The following is a 24286-nucleotide window of genomic DNA, read 5'->3' on the forward strand; positions in this document are numbered from 1 at the left end:
CCCCTCCGGCAACTGCTGAGCCGCCCTTGGGGGGGAGTGCATGTGCAATTTTTCCTGGTGCCTAATCAGAATTTCCCTTGCTGCAAGTTATGCCTGTTGCCTCTTGTCCTTTTGCTGCGTCCTACAAAGAAGAACGTGGCTCTAAAACCTCCAGTCCCCCTCTAGGTACGTCTCAGACAGCTGTTAAATCCCTCCTTAAGTGTCTTTTCTCCTAGCTGAACAAACCCAGCTTCCTCTGCCGCTGCTGTGCTCCAGGCTCCTCACCGCCTTAAGTGGCCGTATGCTGGATTTGGTCCAGTTTTTTGGTGTCTTTTTTTACAGCAGTCCAGGTGTGGGTGTCTTTTAATTAGCTATTTCATTTGTCTTCTCTAAATTTGTTCCCATGCTAGCTGTGGCTTGGCTCCACAAAGGATTTACAAGATGAGGTTCTACCATCTGCACTGTACTGAAAGCCAAACAACAGCGTCAGAGAAGTCTCTTTGCTGAAATCTCTTGACCCATTGCTTATATTAAGAAAGTATTTTAGCGGCTCAGTTATAGTCTGCTGTTGCATGCTGCAGCCATTCAGGAGAGCAACCTCAAGGATACCAACAAATTGCTTCTCCACTGTGGTATTTCCCTCCCTTACCAGTAGGAGCTCCTCGTTGGTAGTTTTTAATTAGGTGGCCCAGCTCAAAGCCACCGAGGCAGCTGTCTGCATCCAGTCCTTTCCTGAGCTGAAAGCAACCAGAAGTATAAATTCATTCTGTAAATTATGTGATCTGGGGATTTTTATCTGCACAAATACTGACACGTGGGTTGCGCTGCACCTCATGGTTTGTCCTACTGGAAGATACTGAATTACGTGGGTTTAGTGCTAATGCAACCCTTTCTACTCTGATCTGGACTCTCTGCTATCTGTTCTTTCCCTGTTCCCCTGTGTCCCACCAGTGTTCTTTTCCTCATACGGATTTTCTGCTTCAGCCAGTTCATAAGGTCTAGGGATGCCTAGGTTTTATTTTTGTCTGCCGTGGCTTCGTATCAACCCTATGTAATCTAACATTATTTTCATATCAGGAATTCTCTTTTGGGACTTCTGCCCAGAAGTTTCTGTAATTTTTGTCCTACCACTAAACAGCATTTCCTTCCTGTGTCAGTGCTAGTTTGGCTCAGATTTAGGTGCGGTCTTGTAGGTGCAACTTCTGCAACTTCGTATAGAAGTTGTTCCCTTGAGCCACAGGTCTCTGTGCCTTTAAAGTCTCCTTTTTTTTAGCATCAGTTTTAAGTCAGTACAGCTGGATCCCTGCAGCTCACCACATCCCAGCTCATCATGTGTGCGAAACTAGAAGTATTTCAAAGGAAGCTGTTGTAGGTGCCTGGGCTGCCTTTCTAGCAATGAAGTTTAGCTTCCCACTCGTCTCTCCTGTACTTCCCTTTGTTGTTAGTTTCTGTCTTGGCCACGAGTTTTGTACTGGTCATTGCTAGCAGCTTTTTGCAGGATTTCCCAGTCTGGTGGTGTTTAGGGAAGTCTGCAGCTGCTGATACTTGAAATGGGCAAGTCTCTTGCTGTTCCTGCTGCCCACATCACCACACAGAGTAGCTGAGATGGCCCTGGGGAAGAGTCAGGCTCCTTTTGCCAGCTGGATTGCCCTCTTTGGCCACTGCCTTGTTCCCATTCTTTCATGGGACCTGCAGACCTTGAAACCAGTGCTATGGAAAAGGGCAGTCATGGGCCGTAGCTGGGAATGGTTAGTTTTCCTTCCCTGTATCCAGTTGTCCAGGTTGACAGCTTTGGCCTCAGCATGCTGTGCTGGGATCTTGAAGGGACTCAGCTGAGCTCTCATGGGGCACACTGCAGGTGGCTGCTGTTTGCTCGGCGCTCTGCCTGCTTATCTGGGCAGCTTCAACACTACCTCCTCCCACCCCATCCCCTTCGAGCTACACAATGCTTGTGTCAGCCGCATCCCCCAGCAGGCTGTTTTCAGGAAGGCAGTGCTGTGCTTAGAGTACTAGCCTGGACCTCCAAGTCTGCGCCTCCGGGTTGCACAGATTCCCCCCCATAGCCGTGCAGAGCGTGCAGGATATTGATCTGCCCAGAGGATCCATCAGCGAGCTGGAGTATGGAGGTTTCAGCTGGGTGTCTGAGGGCAGCCCAGCAGAGCCAAACTGGGCAGCGGGGCAGTCATAGCCTGTAGTAGGGTGCTTCATTGCCCAGTCTATGCTAGCATGTGCCGCCTGCTTCAGCCTTGCAGGTGTGTGGGTGACCCCAGGCAGCCATGGTCCCCTTGGCACTGCAGCCAGGGCTTGGGGGTGGGGAGCACTCATGTTTCTCACTGGCCTTTTGAGGAAGAAGGGGAAGAGAGCACATACAGAACTGAGTTTTGTGAGCACAGCCGGGACCCAAGATGCACTCGTGGATTTGACCCTGGTGTGAAAAAAGACGGGGACCCAAGAATAACAGGGGGGATGGGGAGGAAAGACACAAAAGGAGAAGCAGAAGTGTGTGCAAAGCAGCTTGGGGCTGGGGAGTTGATGGCTCAGAGCATTTCCTGTTCCCGGAGCCGCGCGTGCCCAGCTGCGCACGGGCTTGCGCCTGCCTGTGCCCAACAGCTCTCTGCAGAGGGCCAGAGACCAGGGCACGTATCCAGAGACGGGTGGATGGAGAGGGTCTGAATGGACTGACAGTAGACGCCAGGAGAGATACATGGCCAGCTCCCAAGAGGCACAGAAACAGCTTGGCGTTGGGTGCTCCAGCACAGACCTGCGACTTCCCTTTTCTCGCCAGCGCAAACTGATTTTTCCTCTGTGTTTTTTGAGTTGCTTTGGTGGTAGCCACTTGGTCCCCTCTTCTTTCGCCCTCCACGATGGTGAGGTAAGAGGGGCTGAGAAGTGTGTGTGTGTAGGGAGGGGGGCCGGGAAAGTAGGACAGATTGGAGTGGGGGCATCATCCTGGAAGCTGTATCTCAATGGAAACCTTTCATAGGCTGGGGGAGGTGTCAGGTAGGAGGGGATGCTGCTGCTGGTTATCACCTGCACAGGCATCTCTAGGGATGCTGACTGGGGACCATTCTTCATTGTACAAGTCTCCACAACAGTGCCTGGCCTTTTTCATTCACCTGGTCCTGTTTTTTCTCTCCTGTGCTAGGTGGTTTCACCGTGACCTGAGTGGGCTGGAAGCTGAAGCCTTACTGAAGGGACGAGGTGTACATGGGAGCTTCCTGGCCAGACCCAGTCGGAAGAACCAGGGGGATTTTTCTCTTTCAGTTCGGTAAGTAACTTGAACCCCAACTTCTGTCTTTCCAGGGTTACATATGCAGAATGCTTAGGTCCTCACATGTCTTGTAGCATCTTTTTCATCCTGTCCTTATTCCTTTGAGTTCTTTCCAAGCTGTAAAAGGACCTGAGCTTCCCCACATCTTTTAGACCCTCCCTTGAGTTGCCCCAGGAGCTTCTCTTTCCAGTCACCTCCTTTCACCAGGATGGTTTGCTCTGGTTCCATGGCAGGAGGTAATACAGAACATTTTCTGCCTCTTTTCCAACCGCCTCACTGCGCTGCTCTGCATATAATCCCACAGAGTTGGTGACCAGGTAACCCACATCCGCATCCAGAATACTGGAGATTTCTATGACCTGTATGGAGGGGAGAAGTTTGCCACCTTGTCAGAACTGGTGGAGTACTACACGCAGCAACAGGGCTCACTGCAGGACAAAGATGGAACCATCATTGACTTGCGATACCCGCTCAACTGTTCCGACCCCACTACAGAGAGGTATGGAGAAAGCAAAGCAGCTGGCATATCTGCAATGACACCTCCTCTGTGTTGTGTGGTCTTCTTTCTGCCTTGCCTGCATCCCCAGGGCAAACCCTGCAAAAAGCATCTCCTGCCTCCCATACGCTCCTATGCTGCTTCCATGGAGGCAGCATCCCCGGGAGTAGCTGGGCATACCTTGACCCATCATGGCAGACCTATTAGGGCTCTGGTTTTACTTCTGGGTTCCTGTTGCCTTTGCTATTTATATTACTGATCCTAAAAGGACAGGTTGTGGTGTTTGTTATGGGTCTGCAGTGGTCTGTAGAGTGACATGCTATGTGGGAGCCCTCAGCCTTGCCCCAAACTTCCTTGCCTATTCCAGGCCTAGGTGACTCGTGTAGCTGAGAGCAGAACCACACTCCCCTGCTATTCCTAGCCTGCTTTGTCTCCTTCCTGTCCCCGCTTTGCATATGTCTCTGACACTAAGTTCCTAAATCAAATCAGGTGGTTTTGCCCTTGTGCTGTGCCTTCAGGCTCCTCGACGCAGCTTGGGGAGCAGTCGTGCTGTGCTCTGGGGCGGACAGGTCCTCCTTGTATGCTGGAGACAGGGAGCAAAGGTGCCCCAGGTGAAGCGCCCGGGTGCACCCCTGCTTATCCTGGGGTCTGGCGGCAGGGGGGCCAGTGTCCGGGTGCCGGCTGTCCTCTCGTCCTCTCCACTCAAGGCCGTTGGGTTGTGGCCCTGCAGTTTCCTCCCTTCCTCCCTGCGGTTGGAAACTTCTCCCCCCCCCAGGCTCTTACGAAAGCTCCTCTCACTCTCTCCCCAAGTGATTTTCCATCACGTGGCTTCGAAGAGCTGGGCTCTACTGGGGGAAGGGAGGGGGGGACGGGGACCCATTAACCCCTTCCTACCTGTGGAGGGGAGGCCCAGAGACCCCTTTGATGAGCAGAAGGGGTCAACCGGTTCCCCAGGGGTGCGTCTGAGCATGGGCATGTGGTGGCCGAACCCTCTGTGGGAGGAGGATTGGGAGTTAATGAGCACTGTGCAGTGGAAGCCACCAGCTATTTCTTGCAGTGCGCGAGGTGAGGATCGGCAGAAGCCACTTGCCAAGGCACAACAACTGCCTGCTGCCTCTTGCTGTCAAAATGGTTCCTGGATGTTGCGTAGAGGAATGCATTGATCTGGCCAGATACAGGGGTGAATGAATGCTTCTGTGGCTGGGGCATGGCCTCCCAAGCTCCTTTGCAATTCTTGGGCACAGAGAGCCCTAACAGCGTGATGTTCGCCATAGATGCCAGTACCACCCCTGGCCTCCACTCTTAGCTGCTCCGTGTGTGGCAAGCCTGCTCCCGCAGCTCTAGCCGCACCGGCTCGTCTATGAAGGGTCGGCCTGGCCTTGATGGCAGTGGGCGCAGTGACGTATGGAGTGTGTCTGGTGCGTGTTGCGGTACCTGCAATGAGCCGGAGCAGGGAGGAGCGTCGCAAGTCAGTCTGATGCAACAGCTACCTGCTTTTGAAATGGTTTTTCGCCAGGGGAGAGGGCCAAAATGGCTGCTGAGGCAGCTCTGTGGAAGCAGGACAGAGCTGCAGTGAACATGGCCTTTGGCTGGCACCACGGCCGTGCTGCAAAGGCCCCTGAATGCAGAGCCCAGCACGCAGCTCCAGCTGGAGATGGGGATGTCCCAGGACCCGAGGGGCCTGTTTGAGCCAGGCCCATCCCTGCTGGAGGAGAAGGGCCAAAATCCTCTCCCTGACACTGAGCTGGGAAGGAGGGAAGGGTCTGGAGCAGGAGCACCAAGACTGTGCTGGCCCCCGGGTTGAGCTGTGTTCAAACCCAGTAGAGGCTCCACCAGCAAATGGGTACCGGGAGGAGTGGGATGATTCAGAGCATTTCCCAGTGCCCAGAGCACCTCACAGCTCTCAACTTTCTATCATTTGGATCTCTAGCCGCAGCTTCCAAGTGGGTTTTCTGAAAGCAGGACAGAGCTGCAGTGAACATGGCCTTCCGCATCTCTACTTGGCAGCTCAGCAGTGCCCCCCAGGACCTTCTAGTGTGGTCCAAAGGGACTGTGGAGCTTGGGACAGGCATGAGGATCTGCACAGAGACAACCTGAGTCACATTTGGGCTTTCTGCAGGGCCATACAGCCCTGCACTAGGAAGAGATGCTAGGGTTGTCCCATCTCCCAGCCTGCTTCTGGTGCCCATCACTTGCACCCGCACCGCACAGTGCAGTGAGATCCCACCAGGCAGGCACACATCCACCCCCTGAGACCTCTGTAGGTGGGAAGGGGCTTGGCAGCAGCAGTATCATTTGTACCAGCTGTGCCATTTGCGCCATACTTGTGTCCCTCTGTGCCCTGGGTCCAGGCCTGCAGCAAGGCAGAGAACATCTCGGTCAAATGGGGATGCTGAGAGGAGAGAAGGGGATGCTGACTGGGTGTTTTCATTGAGGACAGGAATGCGCACATGGATCAGCAACAGTGATAGATACCAGGAGCAGAATATGGGCCCCAGGTGGCTCCTGCTGCTCACTCCTATGGCCAGGCTGATTGCTGCAGGGTGATGTGCCCAGAGAATAGGAATTATCCTTTGATTGAAGAGGTGACTGAGTTTCAGAAAGAGGGGGTTTCTGGGATGGTTCTTTAATGGATCTGATCTCAACACAGCCATCTGGGTGCTGCTAAATCTGATGGGAGAATTTCTGACTCACTAAGGGTTTACATTTCTTTCCCTGGTGTTTGAGTTTCTGAAGCACCCTGCAGCAATAAGGCTAGGATCCCAGTAATGCTGGCAGCTGCTGAAACCCATGGACTACCCTCTCCCAGCTGGTCTTCAAGCCAGCAACCATTGCTTACCTGTGCTTGTGTGTATGACACAACTGGATCACACTTGGTGGTTTTCTACTGTGTCCTCTGGTACCAGCATTCTGCTCCCTGGGTCCCTTCTACCTCCACCTCATCCCTTGCCCTTTCCTTTTCTTTTCAGCTCTCTACTTCTTTCTGTCTCATCTGCCTTTCCAAAGATCATGCTCCTGCCTTGGATGCCTTCCTCATTCCAAAAAAAATCTTTCCCTCCCCTTGGTCTCCCCCTTCCTTTCTTCCTCCCTCACCCTTCCCCGGTGCTGCAGTCCTTCACTCATCAGCTCAAGGGCATCCACTTACCTGCATCTCCACCTCTCTTCTGATCCTCTCTTGTTTTTTCCTAGGTGGTACCATGGGCATCTGTCAGGCTCTGCAGCTGAGTCACTTCTCCAGGCCAAAGCCACCCCTTGGACCTTCTTGGTGCGGGAGAGCCTCAGCAAACCTGGGGATTTTGTCTTGTCCGTGCTCACTGACCAGCTTAAGCCTGGGTCTGATACTCCATCAGCTGGGGCAACCAGCGCCTCTGGGGCCCGGCTCAAAGTCACGCACATCAAGATCATGTGTGAGGTGAGCAGCTGGGAGACCAAAAGGAAAGGGAGTGGAAGAGGTCTCAGCCGATCTCCGCTGGTCGTGTCCTCAACAGCATGGGCCCTCTCAGTTTGATTACCACCAGCAGCGTTTCTGAAATTGTATCAAAGTGCTGTGACCTGGCAGGTTCCTTATGTCCTTGCCCCAGCCTGGGTGACCGTGGGTAGCGCTGAGTGCTCGGACATGGGAAGAAGCAGGGCTCACAGTGTGACAGAGAACTCCAGTTATAGGGAGTTTGTGGTGAAAGAGAGAGGAGGATTCACAATCTAATTATTAGATCATCAAAAGAGTTAATAGCTCTTGGAGGAGGAGCCTCTGCCAGGCTTCCACACTTAGTCTGAAGGATGTTACCAACCTGGCTGTCACAAGTTCTCCTGTTTCTTCCATGTGGGATGATGCAGAAGGTGGAGGGAGGTTTCAAGGACAGAAAGCAACTGACCTTGAATGAGAGCTGAGGGCGATATACCTTCCCTGGGCTTCCATCCATGGAGAACAGGAGTCAGTTCACCATGCTGTGAAATTAGTGTTCTCAGGGAAAACTGCCATTTGACCTCCCTGCCAGAGGAAATGCTTTTCTGCATGGCACAGGGTCTGTGTGTCTATGGCATAGACACTGGCACAGTGGGGCTTTGCACCCCAGCGTTACCTTTCCCCTGAGCATTATCAGCTTTGTCTATCGGAATGTTACAAGTGGGACATTACACGTTCTTCCTCCACTTAGAATGGACGCTACACAGTTGGAGGTGCTGAAACGTTTGACAGCTTGGCAGATCTGGTGGAGCACTTCAAGAAGACTGGAATTGAGGAGGTGTCTGGCTCCTTTGTGTACCTGAAGCAGGTAAATCCCGCTTCCTTTGATTCTTAGGGATCCTTTGGAGGGACCCACTTGCTGTTTGTTTCTGCTTTGTGTCCCTCTCCTCCTTTTCGCCACAGCACACAAAGGAGACTTTGCTCTCCAGCAGCATCTCTCTCTCTCTCTCATGCCAACCCACTGTGTTTTCCCATCCCCAGCCCTACTATGCTACAAGAGTGAATGCTGCTGACATTGAGAATAGAGTGCAGGAACTGAACAAGAAGAGTCTAACTGATGAGACATCCAAGGCTGGATTCTGGGAGGAATTTGATGTAAGAAACTGCTGGGGGACATTATTCTGGCTTTTGGGGAAGTCCCTGTGCACCACCTCATTCTCCATCCCTGATTTCTTCCTGGACAGAAACTTCTCAGGTGTCTTGTAAATTCTTGTCAATTTATCTCTGAAAGAAGTCTCTGTTTGGAACCTGTTCCTCTGGGGAGAGAGTGTCATCTTTAAGTGAACCCAGTGAGGTAGAAATGTGCTTTTTCATGGTTGGGAGAACGAGTGACCAAGACAGTAAGGGCATGAACCTTGGGCTTTTCAAGTCTAGGTTTGCTTTTCACTTCTCTGCTCTCCCACAAGCATGCTCGTGTGTCCCCAGAGTCCCCACTGTTCCTCTGAGCGCCCATCTCCCCTGCCATACGTTGTGCCCTTGTCATGGCTATTCTCTCTTCTCCTCTCAGAGCCTGCAAAAACAGGAAGCCAAGCACCTGTTCGACCGTCAAGAGGGTCAGAGACCTGAAAACAAGAGCAAGAACCGGTATAAGAACATCTTGCCCTGTGAGTCTTGTTTGTCCCCTATAAAAATAATAAAAAAAAAACCCAAACAAAAAAACCCCCAACCAAATAGGCAATGAAGAGCTGTCCAAGTCATCCCTGGCCCTGCCTCAGCCCACTCTATCCTCCAGAGCAGGTTACAAGGTGTGTGGCATTGAGGATTTAAGAGCTGATGAGAGAGGTCACGGCCTTTTCATGTCCTTGAAGGAAGGAGGGAGGGTTGCATCAGACTCGTTAGCTTCTGATGGCCCATCATAGGGGTAGAGAGATGGGAGGACGGGGTGAGATTGGTCTGACCCCTGAGAAGGAGAGGAGAAAGCATGGGGCATGCTGCATGCAGTGGGTAGCGTGAATGAGGTGGTGTGCGGCAGCGAAGGAGCTTCTTGTGGCTGGGCACAGAGTATCTCATTGTTTTGTTTATTCTTCTGATGCATTCCCAGTTGATCACTCCAGAGTCATCCTCCAAGGAAGGGACCCAAATATCCCTGGATCTGACTATATCAATGCCAACTATGTCAAGGTGAGACTCTTGAAAGATGGCTGTATGCCCCAAATGGGGGAGGGCCTGCCAGCTCCTGCAGCATTCCTGATCTTCCCCTGTCCTTACTCAGAACAACCTGATCAGCCCAGATGAGCGCACCAAGACCTACATCGCTAGCCAGGGCTGCCTGGATGCCACAGTCAATGACTTCTGGCAAATGGTGTGGCAGGAGAACACGCGCATCATTGTGATGACGACACGGGAGGTAGAAAAAGGGCGGGTAAGTAGCAGCTTGTCAGTGTCTCGGAGCCGCCCTCTTGTGCCCTTCAGCCACTGCTCTGCTCTTTCTCTTTCCTGCCTTCTGCCCATCCTCACCCTGCCCTCTCTGCCCACACAGAACAAGTGTGTGCCTTACTGGCCAGAGGTGGGCAGCACGAAGGAATACGGTCCCTACCTCGTGGAGAACGCTGGGGAGCACGAAGCTTTGGAGTACAAACTCCGGCACCTCTGTGTGTGTCCAATGGATAACGTGAGTGTGCCTGGCTGAGGGTCTGATGGTCACTGTGTGTCTAAAGCTGGGAACTGCTGGGTGCTGTGGTGATGCCGCTGTGGTATCATTCTTGGGATTGCTGTTCCCACCTGGTTTGGGCTGGAATCACACTGCTGGATTCACCAAGAAGTGCACAGTGGCTCTGGCTTCAGATCCACCTCTCCCTGGGACAGAGGCCAGGGATAGGACTGTGTTGCAGTTTTACCAGTAGGGTGTTTTGTTATTACCAGGGTAAGGCTGTGCGCGAGATCTGGCACTACCAGTACCTGAGCTGGCCTGACCACGGCGTACCCAGCGAGCCAGGAGGAGTGCTCAGCTTCCTCGACCAAATAAACCAGAAGCAGGAAAGCATCCCAGATGCAGGGCCTATTCTGGTGCATTGCAGGTTAGTACAGAGGCTGGGGTTTGAAGCATGGGTGAGGTGTAGAAAGTCTGTCCTGCTGCACCAGCTCTTCCCCGGGACTTGCAAGTGAAGCTTATGCCAGCCCCAGTATTTGCTTTTTCCTCTTTGATGCCCCCAAACCAAACTCTGCTGCCTGTTGAATCGACTCTTCTGTGGTGTTGCTGAGCAGCTGCTACAAGTGCCGTATCCTTCCGTCGAAGCAGCTGCACTTTGTTTCAGGAGCTGTATTGCTCTGACCTCTGCTTGTCCTCTCCTTGCAGTGCTGGGATTGGCCGTACTGGGACTATCATCGTCATTGATATGATAGTGGAAACAATCTCCACCAAGGGTAAGAGGACCCCAAAGTATCTTGAAGTAAATTGGCCTACTCAGTAGGGCTGTGCCCTTAAGTCCAGCTGCAAAGGGATGAAAACTATCAGGTATCAGTGGGAGAGAGCCTGCCACAGCCCTGAGAAGGTTGTGCTGTCCTTGCTATGTGACAGCTGCTGGATCTCTGCGCTGTGTCCACTTACTGTGGCTTCAGCCTTCCCTGAGCTTGGGCTCTTCCTCCAGGGCCAGACTTGGAAGATACTGAGCAGGAAGGAGGGGTAGGAGGTCCATACAGGAGTAAAGAATGTGGAGGGAGGTGGAAGCTTCTTGACTGACCTCCACTGTGACTGCTTTTGGTGGAGAATTGGGAGAGGGGAGGGCTAGTGAAAAGGTCCATAAGCTTTTCTGGTTCTCCTTGCTAGGGCTGGACTGTGACATTGACATCCAGAAGACCATCCAGATGGTGAGGGCCCAACGCTCAGGGATGGTGCAGACGGAGGCCCAGTACAAGTTCATCTACATGGCCATCTGCCAGTTCATAGAGACAACCAAGAAAAAGCTGGAAGTTATCCAGGTGAGAAAGGGGACTCTACTTCCCTGTCCTGAGTCTAGGCCCTGCATGGTGCTGGCTCTGAGCCCAAATGCTGTGTTTCCCAAGCTTTAAGCTGGCACTGCCACCTACATAGACTGTGACAGTGCACCAAGATTTGAATTCCTGTTTCCTCTCTTTAAAATTCAGGGGACAACATTGGCAGCTCAAATACTAACCCCTTCTGTACTGCTAAACAGCAGTAAGTTTTAATGCAGTTATTTCAACTACGTTCTGTGTAATGTCTCCACCAAGTGCTGGTTTGTTACAAGCTGAATCTAAGACAGGCAAAGACTTTGCCCCCTCCCTTCCTCTTTGTCTTTCCTATCCTGGTCCTGCCGTTGCTTCCCAAGGCCTTGTGGAAAGGATTTTCTCCTACTTGCTGAGAAGTGGCATCTTTTATCTCTCCTTGTAGCCCCTAGCAGCATCCACTAGATGCTGCTATCTGTTTAATATTCTTTAGCTGACATGTGGCACTCTCAGGCATTCCAGTGCCGCCAGACATTTCTTGCTCCACTGTTCACCCCTGTACAAGGATGCATTTGCATCCCTGGTGCTCACCTCTGCAACAGGAGCGGGCAGAGTGCACTGAGCCTGAGGACTTCAGCAAACCACCAACCTCCACTGAGGCCCTAGCATGAAGCATGGTCAAACAGCCAGAACTGTTCCATGATGCCTCACACCCTTCTCCCAGACCACACTCTTCCCAGCTCGGGTTTTCTCTCCTGTAGTCTCAGAAGGGCAAGCTGAACGAGTCTGAGTATGGGAACATCGCCTACCCCCCTGCAGTGAGGAATGTGCACGTCAAGGCTTCACGAAAATCCTCCAAGTAAGAGCTCACCTAAACCAGAGGCCCACCTATGCCTGCCTCTGGCAATAGTCTCCCTGCTGGCTTGGCTGGCTTTTTCCTCTTGCTCACTTTTCCCCTTGTTTTTCCCTGGTCTTGCAGGCAGAAAGAGGAGTCAACGGTTTATGAGAACTTAGGGAAAAAGGAGGAGAAGGTGCGGAAACAACGCTCGTCAGAGAAGAAGCTGAAAGGCTCACTAAAGAAAAAATAAGCATACGTTGCAGGTAGCCCCATGGGTGTGTGGAACCCGGGGCGCAGGACTGGAGCTCATGTCCAGGCTGGCCTGTCTCGCATGCCTTGGTCTTGGACTGGAACTAGGCCTTCCCCTTCTCTTCCATGCCACTTCTCATGCCCTGAACCAGACTGCTTTCCAGCTCAGCTGACCGACTTCACTGTTCCTTGCCTGTGCTGCCCCTTCATCATTCATTAACAGGGAAAAATCACATACCTTCTTTCCCTTGCTCTCTGAGCACTGGGGCCCAAACTCACCTCTGCTGTGTCATCTTCAGAGGACTTGAGGAAGAGCTAAGGAAGGTTTTTACAGGAGCGACATCTCTGCCCACTGCTCTGGGTCAGAGTTTAGCCTGGTAGTGTTCCCTGAAGCCTCGTCTTTTAAAGTCTGGCGTTCTTGGCCCATTTCAGCTCAGCCCCCCTGAAATTCAACAGGAAACTTCCTCTTGCCTTAATACCAATCCTCTGCCCTGTCATCCCTTTTCTACTTGATCCTTTGATTGGATGCTGTAAATATACCAGAATTTGACGTGATGCCTGTGTTTTCTCCTGTGTTTGTAAATAAATGTGTATTTGTCTGAACACTGAGTCCCAAAGGTTTTTTCTATAATTTCTCTTTGAGTATAGCTGTACTCCTGGCTTTGCTTGCAGCCCCACAAAGACTTAGAAGAATGGCTCTAGCTTAGTTTTCATCACTTCCTGCAGCCTTCAGACTCCTGAACAGAAGCTGTGACCAATTACAGTGGCTCCTTGCTGTGAGCCTTGAGTGTTGGTAACTGTCAGGTAAATCTGAGTGCAGAAAGTTAGCTGTGAGAAACTCAGACGCAGGCTTTTGCACTTAAATTTTGGTATTTGGAAGAGTCATCCTTAATGCCCCCAAATCATTATTCATTTTATCATCTGTCTCATCTATCTCTGGTGGTATCCAGCCTCAGCTGGAGGGTAAAAGTCATAAGGGCTGCTTCAGCAAACAGTGTAGTGCCTGGCTGCTCCTTCCTAGGTACCACATGGTAGAAATGAAACTTCATCTGTATGGAGAGGGTAGACCAGAACACGGCCACGTGGTGGCTTCACAGATACTAGTAGGTCACCTGCAAGGAGGGGCTAAGGGGGCTGGATTGTTCAGTCTGGTAAAGAGGTGGTGGAGTGTTAAGCCACTTTCATCTACAGCTACGCAGAGGGGGAGGTAAGAAAATGATGGTAGTGGCAGATAATAAAACCAGAGGCAATGGTCTAAAATTGCAGTTTGGGAGGTTCAGGTTGAACACTAAGACTGCTTTTATCTGGCAGCATTCAAACAGATACTCAGAGGGGGAACTCTGTCCTTGCAGGTTTTCAATACTTTTGAATGGACAAAGCCACAGCTGGTCTGACCTAGTGCTGGTAACACTGTCATTTGCAGCAGCAGCCTGGACTAAAGACCTCCAGAGCTCCTTTCCCACCACTATTTATATCATTCTGAGAATGCCGGAGAGCATTCCTCAGTACTGGAGCCCATTCTTGGTGGTGTTAGAATGAGCCTCAGCATGGTTTTTAAAGTCTGGCCCGTTAAAACTAGGGCCCAGCCTGCGAACTGTACCCACGAACCATTTGGGAGAATGCTGAGAGACTTTGGAACAAGCTACAGCTAAAGAGTGCAGACCTGACCCTTTCTGTGGCAGCTGGCCTAGATCGCAAATGTGCTGGGGAATCCTTAATTTACAGGTACAGGCACTGCTTAGGCATTTGCTACTCAAAGAAAAAGATGACTCAGATGTCCCAGAGTAGGACCTGGTTAGAGCTGACAGCAGGAAGAGCTCAGTCCCACTTAGGGAGAAGTCTGAGCTAGGTCCCACAGTGACCTAGGACACAGGCCAAGAATGCTTTGAACTGTGGGACAGGGAATTTTGTCTCATCTGAGCCATGTGTCGGCCCTGTGTGGGAAGGTAAGGGCATTGAGGGACCTGCATAATCAACCCCTACCAGCTGCCTGACACAGGACCATACCGAGCACTTTAAAAGTCCAGCTGTAATCCCCTGCTTTGGCATGAGGACCCTAGCACTGGGCTCCCTCCTCTCAGTTTAGAGCACAAATCCAGATGGGGAAGGGGCAGAAAAGAGAAGGAATGCGGCGTGCCTTGAACTCTGTTCCAGGTAGCCTGTAATACAGTGGCAATGGCCAATCTGCCTGCAGGGTGACGTGCCTGCCTGGGAGATGGCAAGGTGAAGCTGTACAAACCAGCTGGAAGCAGGCGTGGCGTCCTTGCAGGCCTGCCATCTGCCAGAGGACCAGAGGAGGTGCCTTTGCAGGAAGGAGCAGGAACCCCATCAGCCAGGCAGCAGCAGGATGACGGGCGGGATAATTTAGCCAACTTCAGCAAAGTTCCCTGCTTTGATCTCGTGCCAAATGCACCAACAGAGCCAAGGTTGGGCAGTGCACAAAGGCGTGGGCAAGCTCTGTGGATGCTGCAGTGACTTCAGCCATGCTAACACAGAGAACAGTGGTCCCCAGGCCAATGCTGCATGGCACAGGTACCAGCAGTAATGTACTTCCAAGATGAAAGACCTCATCCTGTTAGAAAAAAACCCTTCACCCTATGCCTAGGCAACGGGCAAGCTTACGAGAGACAAATCACAGCACCAAGGATGAGTGCGTGCCATGCGCCAGCCTGCGCATACCGGGGGCATTCTGGCCCCTGCTTAGCTGCAAGCTCTGCTTCAAGCAGCCAAAGGCAGAACCAATGCCACAGCAGCAATCTCATCCTTTTTGAGTTCAGCAGCTGGTTCTGGAGCACGTGGCTGAGAAAGCTGGCTGGGACAAAGACACATACTTGAGACACACTGTACTGGGAGGATGGTACTTTGTCAGCAGGCCCTCTTCCGCATGTGCTGGACTTCTTCTTCCCTTAGCTGGTGAGCCAACAGGCACGCGCATTTACTGGCTGGCTTTGCAGCTCCACTGTCACTACAGGAAAAGGCAGGAAAGTGACAGTGGGGGACAATGGGCAGAGAAGTAAAGCTGAAAGATGTGTGGCAGCATACCGTGTTTCACCTCTGAATGATGCCAGATACCTGCTTCCAAGCCATGGGCCTAAAGACCTACTCCCAGGAAACACCTGCTTTTGTCTGAGATGCCAATCCACCTCCTCCTTTAAATGCTGCCACACCATAAAGCAAGGCATACCAATGGTTAACTTCACCCAAAGCATGAAAACGTGGAGCAAGTTCAGGTTACACTGAGAACTTCATTCGTGTTTAAATTCCAGAGCTTAATGTGTCCACAATATCCACTGTCTGCAAAGGATATAGACTGACCAAGAATTTTCATGATTGTACGTCAAGAAATACAGCGCTGAAATAAGCGGTGTCTGCTTTACGCTTAGGCATTGTTACGTAAGATTATTTTTGGGTGGCTACTTGAGAATGCATTTTCAAAGCTGGTTCAAAAAAATTGGTGCTTCCTTGATATTGCAAGTCAAGACATACGAGTATTAGTTATGGCTCTGATTTCCAGGAACAGAGAGTTGTAAAACCAGGAATCCATAGATTATATCTGTTCCTTTAAACATCTTGTGCTCTGCTTCACCTGCATAAGGCGTCCCTAAAGGCCTCTCCTCTTCACTGGAGAGCTTAACTTGGAGTTGTTTGTAAATAGAGATGGTTGGTTGTAAACACAGATGATCTTGTGGGTGGCCGTCTTGGCCATAGTGATCATGAAATAGTTGAGTTTAAAGACTTTGGTGATACAGGAAAAACTGTCGTCTGAGCCACCAGCCCAGATTTTGGGAGAGCAGACTATGCTGCTCAAGTAACTAGTTAGTAAGGTCCCCTGGGAATCCGCTTTTGAGGATATTAGGGTCCATAAATGCTGGTCGCTTTTTAAGGGCCTTCTTTCAAGAGCACAGGAGCAGGCAATTGCCATATGTCTGAAGTCAAGCAAGTGAGGCAGAAGGCTGACTTGGCTGAATAGGGATCTCCTTCCGCAACTTAGAATCATAGAATCATAGAATGTTTAGGGTTGGAAGGGACCACTAGTGGTCATCTAGTCCAACCCCCCTGCAGTGAGCAGGGACACTGCTAACTAGATCAGGTTGCTCAGAGCCCCATCCAACCTGGCCTTGAATGTTCCCAGGGATGGGGCCTCCACTACCTCTCTGGGCAACCTGTTCCAGTGTTTTACCACCCTCATTGTAAAAAATTTCTTCCTTACCTCTAGCCTGAACCTACCCTGTTCTAGTTTAAAACCATTTCCCCTTGTCCTAACACAGCTGGCCCTACTAAAAAGACGTTCCCCATCTTTCCTATAGGCCCCCTTTAGGTACTGGAAGGCCGCAATCAGGTCTCCCCGTAGCCTCCTTTTCTCCAGACTGAACAAGCCCAACTCTCTCAGCCTGTCCTCATAGGAGAGGTGCTCCAGCCCTCGGATCATTTTTGTAGCCCTCCTCTGGACCCGTTCCAACAGTTCCATGTCCTTCTTGTGCTGGAGTCCGGTTGGCCTGCTCGCCTGCCAGCGCACACTGCCGGCTCATGTCCAGCTTTTCATCCATCAGTACCCCCAAGTCCCTCTCAGCAGGGCTGCTCTCGATCCTTTCTTCCCCCAGCCTGTATTGATACTGGGGGTTACCCCGACCCAGGTGCAGGACCTTGCACTTGGCCTTGTTGAGCCTCATGAGGTTCACACAGGCCCACCTCTCTAGCCTGTCCAGGTCTCTTTGGATGACATCCCTTCCTTCTGGTGTGTCAACCGCACCACTCAGCTTGGTATCATCCGCAAACTTGCTGAGGGTGCACTCGATCTCGCTGTCTAAGTCATTGATGAAGATGTTAAAGAGCACCGGTCCCAGTACAGACCCCTGAGGGACACCACTCGTCACCGGTCTCCATCCGGACATCGAGCCATTTACCACCACCCTTTTTTTAGGTGGAAAAAGAAAGTGTATGGACTTTAGAAGCAAGAACAGGCTATGCGGGAGGACTACAGACATGCTACTCGCCACTACAGGGAGAAAATTCATATGGCCCAAGCTCAGTTGGAGTTGAAACTGGCTGGTACAGTTGCGGATAACAAAAAAGGCTTTTTAAAGTATGTTAACAGCAAAAGGAAGACTACAGAAAACATTGGTCTGTTACTTGATGAGGTTGGTCACCTCATCGCCAAACATGGATCAAGATAAAGCAGAGACGCTTAATGCTTTTGTCAGCTCTGTCTTTAACACTGATGATGGGCTCGGGGATGCCCAGAAACCTGGGTTGGACTGCAACTGGGGGAGTGATAAGCTCCCAGTTGACTCTGAACTTGTATGGGATTTGCTGCTGCAACTGAATGCACACAAGTCTATGGGGCCCAGTGGGATTCATCCCAGGGTACTGAAGAGTTGGCCAATGTTATTGCAAGACGTCTCACAGTCTTGGGAATCTGGAGAGTTCCCAGTTGACTGCAAGCTGGCAAATATTGTCCCCATTTTCAAGAAGGGCAAGAAAGATGATCCTGGTAATTACAGGCCTGTCAGTTTCACACTGGTGCCTGGTACAACTTCTGGAGAAGATTATTCTGGGAGTTATTGACAGAGATTTGAAAGACAACCTAGTCATCGGTCAAAGCCAGCATAGGTTCAAGAAAGGCAAGTCATGCCTTACTACCTTAGTAATCTTTCATGACAAGGTTACCTGTCTAGTGTACAGGGAAAGCAGTGGCTGTGTATTTTTTTTTTATTTTAGCAAAGCTTTTGATACTGTCTATCACAGTATCCTTCTGGACAATGTCCAGCACATGGCTAGACAGGCATACAATACAATCGGTGAACAATTGGCTAATGAGTCGGGCTCAAAGACTCGCAGTAAATGGGGTAACATCTAGCTGGTGGCCAGCCACTAGTGGTGTGCCTCAGGGCTCCATTTCAGGGCCAGTTCTCTTCAAAGCTTTTATCAATGACCTAGACACAGGAGCTGAGTGCATACTCAGCTTGCCAACAATAACAAATTAGGAAAAGCTGTTGATTCCCTCGAATGGAGAGGCCTTACAGAGAGATCCTGATAGATTAGCATGCTGGGTAATCACCAACCACACAAAATTTAACAGTAACAAATGCCAGATCCTGCACCTGGAGTTGTGTAATCCTGGATGCACATATAGACCAAGAGTGCAGCCCTGCAGAAAGGGATCTGGGTATCTATAGGCAGCTAAACCAGCCCTGGTCACCTGTGCAGCTATATGAGCACCCACACCTGATTATTCTCTCCCCACCCTGTGATTTCTCAGCAAGCAGGAGGGTATTTCCCTTGCGCCCTTCCCCACAACCTCCTGATTCTGCCTTCAACCAAACAGAAGCTCTGTTCCACCTCCCCCTATGCAAAATAACCTCTTTTTCTGACACTAAGCACACTTAAGACACAGTATAAATTTCAGGGGTTTTAATTTTTACAAATGTTTGAAAGAATCACTGAGCAGACAGTGACACAAACAGATATTCCAGCAGTGACAGGCACCCAATGAATGACATTTTCCTGAATTCAGTCCTAGGTTCTCTTGGAACCAAGAGTGAAAGAGAAACAAAATTTACTAGAAAAAAAACCTAGTGCTGATGTCAGCAGAACTTCCTTGCTTGGCCAAAAAAAATTCTGATTTTACCCACAGAAATCTAAAAATTAATGAGGATTAGAGGTGAATTACTACATCCACAGGGGCTAATGCCTGTAAGCACCCTTGCCCCCTCCCCAAATTTAACAGGTGGGGTGAGAAAGGGATTACAGCTGCCTAGTAGCAGAGCCCAATCCCCTAACTGGATCACCACAGATGGAGCATGGGAACCAAATTTGGCTACTGGATTAACAACTTCAAACTGAGGGCAATGCTAGTGGAGGGAGTTCAAAGATCCTCACTCATATCTTCTGCTGGTCAGCGCCGGTGGTTCCAGGAGGCTTCAGTTTCTTTCATTTCTTCCCCTGTTTGAGTAGGAGACTGTCACTGAAAGGGAGACAGAAGCATGTCATTAGTCCAGAAAGAACAAGCAAAGCTGAACTACAGGCCTGGGGGTGTGGGGTGTCACACCCAAAGGATATAGACTTCCAAGTCCTTCCTACTAGGTATTTTTTTCAAAGTCCTTCTGGGATGAATAAGACAGAATCTGGTCAGAGGTAAGGAAGAAGGATCTTACAATCAGAGATCCCACAGAGAAGAGACCAGCTCTGGCTTCCTTTCCTGAGTCTACGAAATCTAAGCCTTTACTTGCATGCTATTAGCTCAGCTGGCACTGCCTTGTCCAGTAAACACCAGACAGATTAGGCAAAGCCACCAAACTCCTGCTAGCTCTGAAAGCAGGGAATGGGGTTTTCTAGCATGGGCTGGAAAGCTTTTGGAGAGTTACAAGAGCATCCTTCCTAGAGATAATAACCCCAAACCAACACAAATTCCTATGATTCTTACAGCCCTCTTTGCTGTAAATGCAGGATGCCCTGTATAAGCAGGACAGATCAGAGGACACTCCTCAGTTACTCCTGCCTTCCCCATGCAAGATTCCTTATAGGACACATACAGAGCTCCAATTACTGAGTATCTCCTGCTTGATGAGTGTGTGGCTCCTGCAAGGAAGGCTTCAAGCTTCCCATCACAAATGGGAACTGAAGTAGAGATGGAATAAACTTCCTGTGGCCAGAAAGGCCAGGCACCAGGCAAACATCAACACCCTTGTTCCAAGTACTAACAAAAGGATCAAAACAAGAAGTGCCTTACCTTCCTCTGTGTGTCAGGAGATTGAGTAAGGGGGTGGAGAGGAAGAAAAAGAAGAGTAAATTGATTAGATTTTACAAAAATCTCAATTTCCACAGTAAACAAGACTTGGCTGTGTCCTCTGGTATCAAGCTCCTCTCAGAGAAAAGATACCGAGAGAGCTCCAGAAAGGGGCCCAGCTTCATAGGTAGGGTGCAGATAAATCCAGCCATTTGGCCCCTTTACCTGGTAAAGCCCTCATCCTGCAGGTTCAGTACCAAGTTATCTGCTGCAAGATACACACGATTTTGCGAGCCAGCAATCTGAAAAAGAAATCCATTACAGACATGGCATAAAGTATAAATGCACGCGGGGAAATAGCACTAATAACGAATCTATCCCCCTTCCAGATACAGCACTCTTGTTTTACTCAATTAAGATCTTGGTTAAATCAATGCAATTCCCCAAAACAACTCTGTAACTTCCTGACTTCCTGTCCCAGCGCCATCAGACTTTCTAAAAGCAGTGCTCATTCCATCTCCCTGTCAGACAGACCTTTGATCCCATGCTTATCTGTTCCCTTTTCTCAGCCTGCAGGAAACCAGGAACTTTTGGTGGCTGCAGCTGAGTGTGGGTGATAGAATCTGATGTGGATCTGGCCTCATCATATGGAAGGCATGAACTCCTAGCCTCACATCTAATTGCCGATCACTGCAAGCTAAAACTTAAGCTCTACCTGAGCAGAGAAGGGCTAGGCAGGAACAAAGATCAGGACAGGGCAGGTCACATTCGCCTTATATTCATCATGTGGCCACTGGGCTGGGAGGACAGCACAAGGACTAGAGAAGGACATTCTGTGCCTCATTGCTCACCGTTTTTGAAATGTTTTGAGCAGCTCGGATCTTACGTAGCTTGATGTAGCCTGGATTCCTGCTAAGAGCTTCACCGAGGTACAGGGGAGCAAAAGTTAAGGAAAAACCTGCTAATAGAAGCTGCCTACTGTCAAGGGCTTCTTCCTAAACCATATCACCAAACATCTCGTTAATCTCTATCCCAATAACTTGGGCCTTTGGGCAGGCATATTTTTACTTCCCCGAATCAACAACATTACAGATCATGGTCACGCACAGCCAATAAACATTAAACCTTACAACAGGGAGTGAAGGCTCACGGCCTTCTCTTTTCTGACCTCACTCCAGCCAGCTGTAGGGGAAAAAAAAGAAAAGTCAGTGACCTACTTGAAGCTATCATCTGATAACAGTCTCCTAAGTGTGAGCCCAACGTGACAGATTGTTAGGACTGCCAAGCTCACAAACTATGTCCCACAAAATCTCCCAAAGCAGGATATCATCTTGGCAGCTGTAGCTTCCCCTTCAGCCTGAACAATCTTCTGCTTCTGCTCCTGCTTGGCCTTCTCCACCAGAAACTGTGCGCGCTGTGCCTCCTGCTGGGCTGCAGAGAGAATGGCCAAAAGCATTCAAAGCAGATCCCACTTTCTGAGCCCTCCACCAGAACCCTACAGCTGAGGCCTGGGGACTCCACTTCTGAAAGAACCGATAGCATTCTGGGGCCATATCCACTATTTGGGGAAGGTATCTAAGTGTACTTTACTTCTTCTTAAATAAAAATCAACAGCATCTCTAAACATGACCCCCATAGTAACTGATGGGAGTCCCAGTCTGAAGGGGAACCTTACAGTCTTGGGAACTCAGTCCCACAGACTGTCCCCATTAGCCATGACCCAAAGTTTTCTGATAATACTTGTGAAATAATCTGTTTAGCTCCATAACTAAGGAGGCTGAGATTTATAACTCTGTAGCTGTATCAATGCAAAACCAACAGCACGCTAGCCCAAATTCTGCTTCCTTGTTTAATAATTCAACGAAAAGGCAAAGGCAATCCACCTTTTCCAGGCTTAAACTGAACTCACCCACTTGCTTAGCCTCCACAGCTGCTGTGTATTCACGACTGAAACTCAGCTCTGTGATAGCCACATCATCCAGGATGAGGCTGAAATCCTTGGCTCGCTCTGTCAGTTCTCGCCTAATGAGCAGAGACACCTGAAACACAAATATAGCAAAAAGAGTACCAAACACCGGCTGTTTCTCACTTCCTGTGCACTCCAAAAGCGAAACACAACTGCTTTTCATAGTTCATTCATGTCAGGCCCAAGAGAGACATTACCTCAACCAAATCCTGAACCACAGACATTCATACCATCCCTTAATCTGTTGCCTCTAAATAACGCTGCATATCCACAGCTACATGGTGCATTTTTGAAAGTATATTACATCTTACTTATAGTTATTACTTAACTATACTATACAATTAATAATGCAAAAAAACCCCCCAAAACTTCTTGAAAGTTTTTTTGTTTTCACATCCTACCACATCTAGTTCCACAGTTCCCACACATGTTTTGGCAATAAGCGTTTCCTTCTCCTTTCTGATTTTGCCATTGTTTGCAGTTTGACCGTCTCCTCATATTTGTATTCAGATAAAGAAAATAAAAATTACTATTCGCACTGCTACACACGTATCACATCTCTTAATTACTGTAGCTGCTCGTCTAGTATGGCTACTCCACTTTTTTTAGTCTCTTTGGATGAGTGTTGTTAGTAGAATAAACCAAAAGTTTTACTAATTTCTGAGTTACCTTCAACTTGCCAGTGTCTTTTTCATGCAGGCTGACAAGTCCTGCACCAAATTTTGACTTACATAGAAATTACTGCTACAGTACCACATCCTTGACCAGTCTAGCATTTACTTTTACTTCTATCGCAGGTGTTTCCGAGCAGAATTCTAAAATGAAGCCAGACTCCTTCACTGAGTGAACTGCAAGCACGTAACTACATAAACTCACTTCATTTTCTTCTGATTATCAACTACTTCAATATGCATCGCTTCACAGTAATGAACACTACATGGATATATGACACGGCAAATTCAAGTCAGTTGTTCAGAAATTTCAGATATACCTAAGTCTTCTTTGCTTCTGATGAACTTAAATCCCTTGCAGACACTGTTTCCTTGCTGTCACATCCTCCCTTTTCACTCATTCTCTTTAGACAAGATCGTTAACAAATCCCTTTAGTGCACAGCATGTGGCCCAGCACAAAACCCTGAAGTCCCTGCTACGGATCAGTTCTCACGACAAGACCTGGACGCTTAGTTCTACTCTTTGCTTTTTTATCACGGATCAGCAACTAGTTAAGAGATGCTTTGTATTTCATCTTTCTGACAACTTATCCTCTTTAGCAGTCTCACGCAGGATCTCCTCTAAAGCCTTTTAAAAGAAGATCAGCAACTTCTCTCTCCCTCAGCGGTGATAGGTGACAGATATTCCCAGAATCCCTGGCAATCAAATTATCAGAACACAAACTTTCAGGTAGAGGCTTTTATAAGCTAAATATTTCTACTATTTTGCACCCTGCCCAGATTACTCTCTAATCTTTTTCTAAACAGAAATATTTGCTACCCTTCTGCAGCACCCATTACTGAAAGTTTACTGCTTTGTTAACTGCTCATCCACTTTGCTTTTCAGATCCTTTAAGTCTGTTCAATTTGCTCTGACAGTTCTGAGACCCATGAAGTGCCAGCTAATCAGTTTTTTTAAAGCCACTTCTACTGTTACTTATGGACTATGATGTAAATCAGCTCTCCCTCCCCCACTACTACATTATGGCGCGGTTTTGCACTCTATATACCAATGAATCAAATTTTCTTCTCAGAAGCTAGTGGTACAGCTCTAGTGCTTCTCTCTATCAGAATCAAACTGTAAGCGGGATACAGTTCCATGCCCTTTCCGTTTGGATGCACCATCTACCAGCCTAACAAATCTATCCTTCATCTATTATAACGCTCCCCATATCCACAGTTCAGTGGTTTCTTTGCAATCTATGTGTAAGTCTCCTCCAGAAAAGTTCACCTGGGCTCTTTGAGTGATGAGCTGTGAAGCGTTAAACTTGGCGACCACACTCTTGAGCACTTCATTAACGATGGAAGGCAGGACTCGCTCCTCATAGTCCAGGCCCAGGCGCTGGTACATGCTGGGCAGCTCTGCAGCATTGGGGCGCGTGAGAACACGCAGCGAAATGTTCACCATCTGCAGATCTGAGGAGGAGAAAGAGATGAGAGCAGGGCCCGCGCCGCCGCCGGGCTCCTGCCCCCTCCCACCCCACAGCCGCCGCCTGGGCCTGGCGCTCCGGCCTGCGGGGCCGCTCTCACCTTTGGAGCCGGTGGGGGAGGAGATTTTCCGTGGCCGGGCTCGAATGTCGTAGATGATGGGGTACTGGAACCAGGGGATCCTGCAAGGGGCAGGAGGCCCGTTACGCGGGGCGATCGGGGCCGCGCGGGCACCCGCGGCAGCCGGGCGGGGGAAC

At 49.7% G+C, this 24286-nt stretch overlaps 2 protein-coding genes across 3 annotated transcripts; one reads left to right on the plus strand and one right to left on the minus strand.

The window, feature by feature from the left end:
• The first annotated feature begins 2464 nt into the window (after positions 1-2464).
• PTPN6 (protein tyrosine phosphatase non-receptor type 6) lies at positions 2465-12779 on the plus strand. 2 transcript variants are annotated; one of them, XM_009639128.2, is made up of 15 exons: positions 2474-2851; positions 3125-3247; positions 3555-3749; positions 6936-7158; positions 7901-8017; positions 8191-8304; positions 8717-8813; positions 9251-9330; positions 9422-9571; positions 9689-9820; positions 10072-10226; positions 10505-10572; positions 10976-11127; positions 11874-11971; positions 12092-12778. In XM_009639128.2, the coding sequence occupies exons 1-15, from the start codon at positions 2844-2846 to the stop codon at positions 12198-12200; spliced, it is 1821 nt and encodes a 606-aa protein (XP_009637423.1). In that variant the 5' UTR covers positions 2474-2843; the 3' UTR covers positions 12201-12778. The 2 variants fall into 2 exon arrangements, with proteins under 2 accessions (XP_035750447.1, XP_009637423.1); XM_035894554.1 differs by having other exon boundaries at positions 2465-2851; positions 9422-9820; positions 12092-12779.
• A 5191-nt stretch (positions 12780-17970) lies between these two features.
• On the minus strand, positions 17971-24273 carry PHB2 (prohibitin 2; the record flags this gene model as incomplete). Its single annotated transcript, XM_009639196.2, has 8 exons — positions 17971-19163; positions 19929-19934; positions 20151-20227; positions 20777-20854; positions 21253-21356; positions 21835-21964; positions 23833-24017; positions 24132-24273. Coding segments are annotated over 8 exons (756 nt in total), but the record flags the coding sequence as incomplete, so codon positions are not given.
• Positions 24274-24286: the final 13 nt, after the last annotated feature.

This window comes from Egretta garzetta, unplaced genomic scaffold (assembly GCF_000687185.1).
Source record: "Egretta garzetta isolate BGI_Z169 unplaced genomic scaffold, ASM68718v1 scaffold85, whole genome shotgun sequence".
In the NCBI taxonomy this organism is placed as follows: domain Eukaryota; kingdom Metazoa; phylum Chordata; class Aves; order Pelecaniformes; family Ardeidae; genus Egretta; species Egretta garzetta.

Bases quoted from the DNA above. Each gene is read 5' to 3' on its own strand.
- PTPN6 (XM_035894554.1), top strand. The intron at 8,018-8,190 runs GTAAATCCCGCT...TCCCATCCCCAG, and splicing joins CCTTTGTGTACCTGAAGCAG to CCCTACTATGCTACAAGAGT. The intron at 10,573-10,975 runs GTAAGAGGACCC...TCTCCTTGCTAG, and splicing joins GGAAACAATCTCCACCAAGG to GGCTGGACTGTGACATTGAC.